Consider the following 10,854-nt stretch of genomic DNA (forward strand, 5'->3'; position numbering starts at 1 on the left):
CTTACAGTCAGTGTTCTGTTGCTATAGAGACCATGACCACAGCAACCTTTACAGTCAGTGTTCTGTTGCTATAGAGACCATGACCACAGCAACTCCTACAGTTAGTGTTCTGTTGCTAAGAGACCATGACCACAGCCACTCCTACAGTCAGTGTTCTATTGCCATAGAGACCATGACCACAGCAGCCCGTACAGTCTGTGACAACAGCAGTGTGACACATAGGCAGTGCTGGAGAAGAAGCTCAGAGTTCTACATCTGGATCTGCAGGTAGCAGAGAGAGCGAGACAGTGGGCCTGGCTTGAGCTTTTGGGACACCCAGTGACATACCTTTTCCAACAAAGTCACAGCTCCTCCTAATCCCTCTCAAGTAGAACCACTCCCTTAAGACCAAGCATTGAAATCTGTGAGCATATGGGGGCCATTCCTATTTAAACCACTACATCATTTGACAAAAATAATCAGCTTCTATTAGAGGAAAGTAATGAAAACATACATGGTACTTATCTGGTAAATAATTTTCTGACATCCCAGCAAAGATGAGGTCTATTTTTGCTCATCCTCTTACCTGAAAAAGGTGGAAGCAGACTATTTAAATACGGAACTTTCATCTTCTTTTTTAGGCTGAGTAAAAACGGAATCAGAAAACATATTAGCTTCAGATAGCCCATCCCTTTTCTGATTTCTTTTTTGTTCTCAAAGTGCTTTTGAATAACTTTTTTCTGAAGATACAGTCTTTGCTGTAGCCTCTGGTAAGTGCAAATGTCAAGGTGATCCTGATTGTACTTTATGGCATTAGTAAGCCAATAATCTGTCTCGAATATAAAGATATTCTCGTGTTGTTGAACTTGGGTGGTACTGAATGTTAACTTCAGCATAATATTTTCCGCGTATTTCATAAATATAGCCTTTTCCTCGGGGCTGTTGGGCTCATAGGTTGGATCCTCGTTCATGTCTTCATCATAGATTCCATAAAAATCTGGATCATTTGTGATATCAACCAAACCTTCACGGGGGAAGAAATAGAAGAAAGAAAAAAATAGGTAGTAAGAGACAAGAGACAAAGAAGAGGGCAATGAACTTTTCTGGGCCTGGTGCAGCCACTGAAATCATGGACAACCGCTGTGGATCCCTCCCCCTGGGTCTACACAGAATTAGGCCCCTCGGAAGTCAGTAGGAGTGGCGGTATTGAAACGACCTAACTGCGACACTCACAGCTAACAGGTTCCTGGAAAAGGAGAGTCTTGGCCTTATGTCATGGACCGCAGAAGTACACAGTGAGCACTTCGTAAGTGCTTCCGAGGCCAGCCCTTCAGAGACGCATATCTCATGGAGAATAGACCTCATTTAGCAAAGCGATGGCATATCTCATTACCCTTGTCCAGCAAGGTGGTTAGGTATATTTGCCTTCTGAAGGTGTTGGCTGTCTTCAATGCAGACCTCTTGAGTGAAGCCATAAGCCCTTTGCCTTGCTTTGCAGCTTGGGGATTCTCCCCATAGCATTACAGTGTTCTTTACTGGGCGCAATTTCCCCTATGCATTGGTCTATAGGATGGCTCCCTCCAGCAATGCATGATGCTGGCAAGAAAGTAACCACAGTCAATACCTTTACTCTCTCAACCAGGTCTTTGTATAAACATAGAAGTCTACCCCCCTGTAATTTATTTCTCTTGGCAGACAGTTGGCCTATGTTAGTGTTCAGGCCAAGAGACCTCAACTGAGACATTCACAGATGCCCAAGGACAAGAATTACGGCATGCCTAAAGTTGTTGAGACAGGGCTCTCAGAGAGATAGGGAACGAGAGAGTCCTGGACCCATTCTACCAGCAGCAGATAGGAAAGCGTTGCCCTGAGACTGACTTACATGCTTCTCCTTGTGAACGGAAAAGGGGTGAGATGTCAGGAGAGTGTATCACGAGCTCTCGTAGGCCATGATGCAATTACAGCTTAGTTTGAGAACGGTTGTTTTCATCTGTGATCTCACTCATGAAATAACAGCCATGGTCTATCCCCATTACCATGCAATTTCACTCACTGTGCACATGTGATCTTAGGATGGCATCTCCATCTGAGAGGTACGCATGTCCATGGATGGTCAGATAGATGACTTTTTATTTAGTGATATAGTTTTGATATGCGGTATACTGGGACATGCTTCATAGCTAGAGCTATCGTCCCATGAGGCCTACAGACACCTAAAAGCCTGCCTTGCTGATTACACACAATCATCTCATTTTCACCCCAGAACAAGCTCAACTAGACTAAAGGCTTTTTGTAGAAAAAAAAAAAAAAAAAAAAGAAAGAAAGAAAACTTTACAGCTTATGCAAGGTCAGAGTCTCAGATGTCTACCAAGGTTACTAAGAAAAGCATGCTAATTCTTTGCTTGCCAGTCTGTAAACGAAAGACCTATGCCTTTCAGCCTATATCACTGTTCCCCCTGCCTGATCTCTTCAAAACCTTGGAACCCTTATGTTGCCATGGCAATGGCTCTGCCCTCATCACTTATCTTAGGAACGCTTCTGACCAGTAAGAGCTAATACTGACGTCTCTTTTCTGGTGCTTCAAGCCATGGGGAGGAGAAGAACTTTTAGACTAGATTTTAGAGATGAGACTAGAAGAGAAGCAGGCAGAAATGAGCAGAAATTGTAAAAGGATAAAGAATGTAGGACAAATGAGATTGTAGGGAAAAGAAGGGGGAGGAGGAAGAATAAGGGGGAGGAGGAGGAGGAAGGAGGAGGAGGAGAAGAAGAAGAGGAAGAAGAAGAAGAGGAGGAGGAGGAGGAATAAGGGGGAGGAGGAGGAGGAAGGAGGAGGAGGAGGAGAAGAAGAAGAGGAAGAAGAAGAAGAGGAGGAGGAAGAGGAATAAGGGAGAGGAGGAGGAGGAAGGAGGAGAAGGAGAAGAAGAGGAAGAAGAGAAAGAAGAAGAGGAGGAGGAGGAGAAAGAAGAAGAAGAAGAAGAAGAAGAAGAAGAAGAAGAAGAAGAAGAAGAAGAAGAAGAAGAAGAAGAAGAAGGTAACAGAGAATAAGTATTGGGATCAGAATTGAGACAGAGAATTAGAACTGAGAAATTATAGACAATTAGGACAGAAGAATTAGAATCGAGGCAGTAAAATAAACAGATAACAATAAAGCGCACATGAATAGAAAGATCTGTGCAGGAAGATTCCTTTTCTGTAGCCCTCAGACTTTAGTCCCTATGCGTATGTCTGGTTTTTGAACCCTGAACTAAGACTTTTGAGGCGGGCCCTTAAACGTTTTCAGCAACCTTCAATTCACTGCTAGCTCTAACCAATGATGACAGAAATGGTCCTGGCTAAACGAAGTGGATCAGAAAGCAAAAGCATAATTCACGAATCTGAGAAAGGGCATGGTAAATAAAGGCCTGCTGATAAGATGAAAGGGAGTTAGGGGTCAGGGATGTGAACGTCAAAGCATCATACGTGAGTATGAAATTGTCAAGGAATATGCTATCCTTGTGTGACCAGATCATACATCCTGTGCACCTGCCAGGCCCAGTGAGTCTCCCAGGCCCCCTTTGGCCGACACCATTCCAAACCTGCAGGCTGATCCCTGCTTGCACATCGCAGGTGCTTGTCCAGCCAGGAAGCTGGGCTTCATGGTCTACAATCCTTATGGAACTGTTTGTGTACTGGCCTAACCTGGCGAATCCCCAGCACCCCAGTCCACTGCACACAATTCTCATGTTCCCAAGCACACCTAGGTATAGGTAGTGCACCTTACACACCAGCCCAAGCAGATGCAGCCCTTTGTCCCATTGGCACACGTGTTTGGTTACCACTGAAGTGGAATCATGCCTGTTCCACCAGTCTGAAATAACACTACCTGAAGGGGCAACCTACGATTTCCTCATCTCACCTGATCTGAAATCAACCTAACTTGGGGGACAACAGAAACAAATCCAAACTTCAACTCAGCAGAGGCAGACTAGAATCTCACATCAGACAGGCAGCCAACAGAATAAGTCCACATGTCCAGTTCATGAAACAAATACACAAAAGGTACAAAATGTCAACACAGTATGTCTTCTCTAAGACCCATCAACCCTACGGAAATGCTCTCCAGTGAAAACTGGAACACAGAATTGAAAAGAAAAATCTTAAACATGACCAAAGAATTCAAGGACTTAACGAGAACAGAAATAAACTCCCAAGTCGCATCCAAGAAAGTGCAAATATGTTGTTAAATGAAGTGAGTATTCAAACTCTAAAAACTGAATTCAGTAAAGAGAAGATGGAAATACTGAAAAAAATTCAAGCAAAAATGAAGATAGATTGAAAAACTCAACCCAATTAAGAGAATTTAGGGGAAAGCCTTGCCAGTACAACAGACAAAGTAGAAGATACAAATATCAGAATAAAGTAGAGGAATCACACCGTGACCCTGACCAAGAATATGAAAAAATTTTAAAGTTACAGGAAAGAAATATACAAGAAATTGGGACACCAAAAGACCAAATCTATGAATGGTAGGCAAAGATAAAGGGGCCCAGCTCAATGGATAGCTATCTGTAATTGATACCTGCTTGCAAAGAATAAATTAATTTTCTCCAATGGAGTCTCACTAAGTCTACTTACCACACTTCATGGTAGGCCCCACGCCTAGCAGTTGATGGCCAACACAAAGTCAATGGTACTTTTGTAGACTTTTTCTCTCATATTGCTTTGTTTGGGAACATTTTGTCTTGATGGTCTTTTGCTTGCACACTGTGGTTTCTGATTTTGTACTTGTGTGTGTGTGTGTGAGAGAGAGTTTCTTTTTTATTTGTTTTCCTTTTTTTAAAAAAAAAGAGAGAACAAGAAAGGAGGAGTTGGGGAAGTGGGAACAAACTTGGAGGAGCTGGGAATATGATCAAAAAATATATTGCATGGAAAAGTTTATTTTCAATAAAAGAGAAAAATGGTTTGTAATAAAAAAAACAATTAAACAGTGCTAAATTCTCTTACCTGCTGAACTAAACTCGGAAAATATGTCTTTAGTTGTTTGAGGCTTCCCATCTTGGTCAATGTCCATGATTGTGCGCCACAATTCAGAGAATCTGGCTCGTTTCTCCTTTGGCATGTATATTCCATGCCATAGTGCTTTTAGCATATAGTCAATATGGATCAAAATCTGTCCAATTCTGGTATCATAATAAGCTGGAGGTAACTGACAAGAAGAACTCTGATCATAATTTGCTTCTAAACTGATGGAAGGGATTTGATTTAAGCAATAAATTCCAACAGCCAACTCCCTTAAGATCTGATGGACTTCCCTGTAGTCTAAGTGGGCAGTGGGGTCCACGGGAGTCAGGAGGATGGCCGTGGAGAAGCCCACATTATTGATTTGACTCATGAGTCCACACGGGATGTCCAGTTGAGAGCGGACGTCATCCTTGGCAGCCAGCCAGCTGACTATGGCTGTCGTTAACAATTCCTGTATTTCGCTGCGTTCGTATTTTTCAAAGAAAGCAGAGGCATTTCTTTGCACTGCTAAATTTTCCAGGTAGGTTTCTTCATCTTGAATTTGATCAAATCTAACTATGCCTTTTTTGGATATTCTTAACATTGCGAATTAAATCTAGTGTGTCCTTCTCAACGTTTCTGCAAAGAAGGAAAAGACAAGCAATAACGTTTGTCATGGCAACAAAGCTGTATTTTTCTAGAATAAACATGAACCTCTACACTTTCGAAAGTTAATCTTTTCATGGTCAATCTGTACTCTTCCCAATCTCCCATTAATTGCACCACAAGGCACTTCAATTTGAATCAAAGTGCTTAAGGTTGTAAAATCTTTAACATTCATCATGATAGATGATTTGAAAATCTCTGCTTTTCAGAGCCAAGCGGCACTGAGAAGTTCTCAGTGCTCAGCCACCTCTCCAGCAACCAATCACACAGATTATATAGTCTCTTAAGATTACATATAACATCTTAGTTTGTGTAAGTCTATTCTACAATGTTCGCAATGATGAAATAGCTTGACACGCTTCCCATGTGTCCCGTTTAAGTTTCTATCGCTGTGATAAACATCGTGACCAAAGGAACTTTTTGGGGGAAAGACTTTATTTGGCTTCCAGGTCGCAGCATATCCTCAGTGGGAGTCGAGACAGGAACTGAAGCAGAGACCAGAGAGGAACGCTGTTTACTCATCTGCCCCTTCCACCTTCATCACTTTGCTTTTTAATATACCCATGACTATAGCACCCACGGGGGGCCGGGTCCTTCCTTCCACACCGATCATCAATCAAACAAATGTCCCTGCTGGGTAATGGTGGCGCACACCTTTAATCCCAGCACGTGGAAGTCAGAGACAGGTGGATCTCTTCTGAGTTAGAGGCTAACCTGGTCTCCAGAGCAAGTTTCAGGACAGTCAGGGCTACACGAGAGAAATCATCTCAAAAAAAAAACCAAGAGAAAAAAATTCCCATAGATGTGTCTGCAGAGCGATATACTGGAGACGTTTGTTTGCTTGTGGTTTCTTGTTTCTAAATGACCTCAACTTCTGTCTCCCTTGGCAACAAGCTAACCAGAACTTCATTAAATGGTGTGTGGCTGTATTTCAGAAAAATGTTGTTTGTATATGAGAAGCCACTGCTTATCTTCAGTTTTCATTGTGAAGATTTTTTTAACTCCCTCCCTCCCTCCCGTTTCCACCCCATTTCTCTCTCTTTTCCCGGCACATACTGTCGCTGTTCTCTCCTCCCCTTCACCCCTAGACGCTCCCCCTCTTGGGGTGTTTCAGTCTAGGTCCCCACTCATTGGCTGAGCTGTTCCTCCCGCCTGCTGAATGCCTGCTTTCACAATACTAATATTTTTATTATATTTATTTATTTATATGTATACTAATATTTTATATAACATTTATAGTTATACATCTACTCTGCGGGATGTATAAAACCGAGTGTTTTTCCTTAATGTCATCGGCTTACGTTATACAGGGATTTTCAAAATTTAGCCTGCACCTGTTTCTGGATCAGAAGCCTTGGGGCAGAAAATTTGCATTTTGTAGTCCACGCTGCCGACACAATCCGGCTCTGTAGGGCATTTTTTTCCCTACTACTTCAATAGAGGCCGGCATGTAAACTAAGGAGGTTACAGGACTTGATGGGGGCTGTTTTCAGAAACAGACCTCCCGTATCCACCAAGGACACGGGAAAGGACAAGGAAAAGGGAGAGGCCTACTTTGAAATACTTTGCTTGTCTAGCAGAGTCGCGTTCACGATGGTCACTAAGGTATTCCCAAGAGCAGACAGCCGTTGCTTGCGATGGCTTCTCGATGGTTCTGAAGAGCCCCAGAACCTCCGGAGCGCGAGACGGTCAGGGAAGCTGGGCCCAAGTTGATGGGGAGAACCGGGAGGACCCCAAGCTGGGTAAAGCTGTCTTAAGGCCCTTCCTATACGCAGGCTGCGTCTCAGGAAGACGAGCGTGGGCTGGCACGGCCTCTGTACATTCTGCTCCAAGGCCACAACCTCGGGATTGATCCCATGAGGACAAATCCTCTAACTTCTCTCGAGATCTCAGTCCAGCAACATGTTCTGTCACTGCTACCGCGCATCTACTAAATGCAGAGAAAACAACAGGCACCTTGGAGTGGCTCGTGCCAACGTGCCAGGCTCTGAGGGTCCCGGTCTGGAATCCTATTGTGCAACAAACGTTTACTGAACATCAATTATGAGCTAGGCACCATTCCAAAGACTGGAGATGCAGGGGAAAAGAGCAAAACCCCAAGGAGCTTAGAAACACAAAAGTGCTTGCCAACGTGGGGTAAGATGTGGACCGCACCAAAAAGAACGTCCAGATGTCTGTGGAGCGACTTAAACCGAGGGCGGGAAATGAAAAAGCCATACATGCAAATAATTGTCGAAGTTGCTCTTCTGGAACCGGGGCGCCATTACAGAGTGTGAGAAAATAAACCGCGGCACCGAAACCAAGGGATGGGAGCACAAAATGAATATGCAAATCGCGTGAGGGCCAGCGTGCGACTTTGAATTCATATCCCAGATAACTGGGCTAAGGCGTTCCTGATGCAGGCCAGGTGAAGGCCAGGTGATGGCAGCAGTGATGAGGGTGGAGCGCTGGGGCCTCTGAGGGGGGCTACTGGGAACAGATTACGGGGTGGCAAGGTGTTGAAAACAATGACCCTTCAGTTCCCATCAGGACCTATAGGATGTCAAAACACGATTCTAAGTTCAGCGGTGAACATAATCCTGTGTATCAGAGAAACAAAGGAAGGCCAGATGATCTTGCGAAGGTATTAGAAAAGGATAAACAGGCAGCTGGGGCAAGACCACAAATTCACTTAGGCTAAAAAACTGAAGCCAGAGAAGGTCGACTCGCCAACGTAGAGAGCATACTGTTGACATCCAGGATGGAAACCTTAAACTTAACATTTGAAGGTCAGCTGGAGAGGGCAACTAGGGTTACATAATGGGGCTCTGTCTGTCTTAAAGAGAAACAAGAGGGGAGGGGGAAAGGGTGGACGGGAGAGAAAGCAGCTACAGCAGCTATGGGCGGGCGGTTAGGGTCAGCAGAAGACAATGAAGCCATGGCCAGGAGGCCCAGGGAAGCCGTGACTGGTCAGAAGCCACGGGACATCTCATGGATTAAGGGAGAGGTATGGCCTACTTCGCTGGCTGCAGCAGCCAGATCAGGGGAAGTTTAAGTCCCCCTGAGCAGTGAGGTTCTTAGTGGTTGGGGCAGAACTCCTAATAACTTCAGGCACTATGCACGAAACCACACTTACCAGGGAATAAACTCGGAGCACAGGAAAGTCAGTATCAGGCTAGTTGGTCAGTTTCCTAACAATAGATCAGAAAGGTGTCAGCCCCAGATAAAGATTCCAAATAGTAGAGTGTGGGGGTGGTGATGAGATGTGGGGGGGATCACGATGGACAGTTAACAGGGTACGCAAGGGCAGATCAGCAGACTGCTATCAGTTTGATACACAATACAGGGGGTGACATAGAGAATGGTCTTTTGATTGATAGGGCCCATTTCTGCTTGTAGTGGCAAGAGAGCAAGCAATGGGATAACCACAGAGGAGCGGAGTCACGATGCAGACACACCCCAGGATGGGACTCCCAGGAAAACAAGTCTATGGTGCCTCTGCTCTTGGACATCCACTCAACAGCTCAGAAGTCAGTTTGTCTAAGAGACTTCTGTGCTGGCCAGAGGCAGGTCTCAGGCTAATCAACTGACCTTTCTGTGAACGGCAAAGCAGGGGACAAGCACAGCTGAAGGGCCAGAAGATATTTAAATTAGTTCTTAAAAATTCCTCAAGTAGGGAAATGAGCTGACAAGGGCATTAAGTCTGCCAAAGCCTAAGCCAAGGTTGCTGAAGACAACAGCAAACTGAGTTATTTGTGGCTATGGCTCTTCTGGAGACTGGGGAACAAACTGTTTGACACACAGACACTGACTGGTTTTTCCTACCATCTCTGAACATCACCCAAGTATCCTAGAAAATAACTCAATTCTGAGACTGTCTTCGGGGAGCCAGTATCAGGTCCCAGGTTCAGGAGCTCAGTTCTACAGGACTGGTCCTTTAGCGCCCAGCACAAGCGAGGCCTCTGTTCTCTCTCCCACCATTCATGAACTGGACTCTCACAACACCCCCTCCCAACCCCTTTAGTGTTAAGTGTGCTGAGAGAATTCAAAAGGCTAGAACCCGGAAATAGCCGGGTGGAAAGCAGCCTTACGCCTTCTGTAATTTCATCCTGCAAGCCCCTTCCTGCATCTGCAAACTGGAACTCATCGCATCTCTAATGGGCATGGCGGAGATTCATCTGCAGCCTACTTCACCCGCTTCTCAGGTGGAACTTCCCCAAAGGCCAGCTCTAATCCTGTACATATCTGGGCTTCTAATAACAACCCCAGTGCTGAGGCCATCTGGGGAACTCACCCCATGTGTCTGATCAAAAGGAGTCTTGATGGGAAAAGTAAGAATTCATACAATGCACTAGGAAAACACAACACCCCAGCCATGAGGCAGCAGCTGTTTATTGGTGGTGACTGTCACACGGTGGAATCACGGGGTGACGCAATCTTCCTGAGAGGTTTGCTAAGGTAGGATCTGGAGTCTTCCACATTTATCAGATGCCTTCTCGTTAACGTTCTCCAGTTTTGCAATTCTACATCCAAACTGCATGGCCCGCTTTGGCAGAAGGGCGGAGGCTGTGAGACCAAGTTCCACAGCTGCCAGGCGTAAGATGAGCTTCTCACCGACCCCACGGGGCAAAGTCAGGTCTGCCTTCTCCCACACCGGCAGGGAATTTAGGAAAGACACGACATTCTCATCCAGGAAAGGAAACCTAAAATTTATTTAAAAAAAAAAAAAAAAAAAGAGAGACAACAACAAAAAAAGTCTATTAATGATTACATAATAGATAAAATTCAACCACAATAAAAAGGTGTTTCAAAATGGTGGCAATTTTATATGCATTATAAAGAATTCTAAAATCTAAATAAATTAGCTGTCTATGATATCAAGAAATAATTTCAAGTTGTTTCAGAGTATCCTTGCGGGTGCCCCCAGTATACAGCTTGATCATAAGTAACTTCTGTCTGGTTTGAGCATATCTACAGAAACTGAACTTTAGGGGCATGAAGCCAACATAGAGGGTTCCAAAAGCCTGGACTTGTAACACTGTAAATAAACAAAACTGTAAGAATTTTGTTTATTTACACTTAAATTGCTTGTGCAGCCACAAATTGGTAGCCATAACAGATACTACATTTAAAACAGAAACATTCTGCTCTTCTGCTTCTTCACTTTCCCACAAAACCATGGATTTTCTCTGAAGCTGGGTTTGTTTCCATTACCAGCCCATCCCCATCTTCCCTGCCCATCTTCAGAAC

At 44.4% G+C, this 10,854-nt stretch overlaps 2 protein-coding genes across 2 annotated transcripts in view; both read right to left on the minus strand.

Annotated features, from left to right (window-relative positions):
• Nucleotides 1–7,596, minus strand: part of Ankar (ankyrin and armadillo repeat containing) — a 44,190-nt gene extending 36,594 nt beyond the window's left edge. Inside the window, exons 1-3 of the mRNA XM_005366384.3 lie at nt 7,180–7,596; nt 4,963–5,598; nt 566–1,003 (exon numbers count right to left, since the gene is read on the minus strand). Of these exons, the coding sequence (XP_005366441.1) occupies nt 566–1,003; nt 4,963–5,563 (1,039 nt within the window). The 5' untranslated portion in view covers nt 5,564–5,598; nt 7,180–7,596. The remainder of the gene's footprint in view (nt 1–565; nt 1,004–4,962; nt 5,599–7,179) is intronic.
• Nucleotides 7,597–9,980: 2,384 nt separating this feature from the next.
• Nucleotides 9,981–10,854, minus strand: part of Asnsd1 (asparagine synthetase domain containing 1) — a 4,293-nt gene continuing 3,419 nt past the window's right edge. The window contains exon 3 of the mRNA XM_026788881.1: nt 9,981–10,307. Coding sequence (XP_026644682.1) covers nt 10,058–10,307 — 250 coding nt within the window. The 3' untranslated portion in view covers nt 9,981–10,057. The remainder of the gene's footprint in view (nt 10,308–10,854) is intronic.

This window comes from Microtus ochrogaster, unplaced genomic scaffold (assembly GCF_000317375.1).
Source record: "Microtus ochrogaster isolate Prairie Vole_2 unplaced genomic scaffold, MicOch1.0 UNK8, whole genome shotgun sequence".
NCBI lineage: Eukaryota > Metazoa > Chordata > Mammalia > Rodentia > Cricetidae > Microtus > Microtus ochrogaster.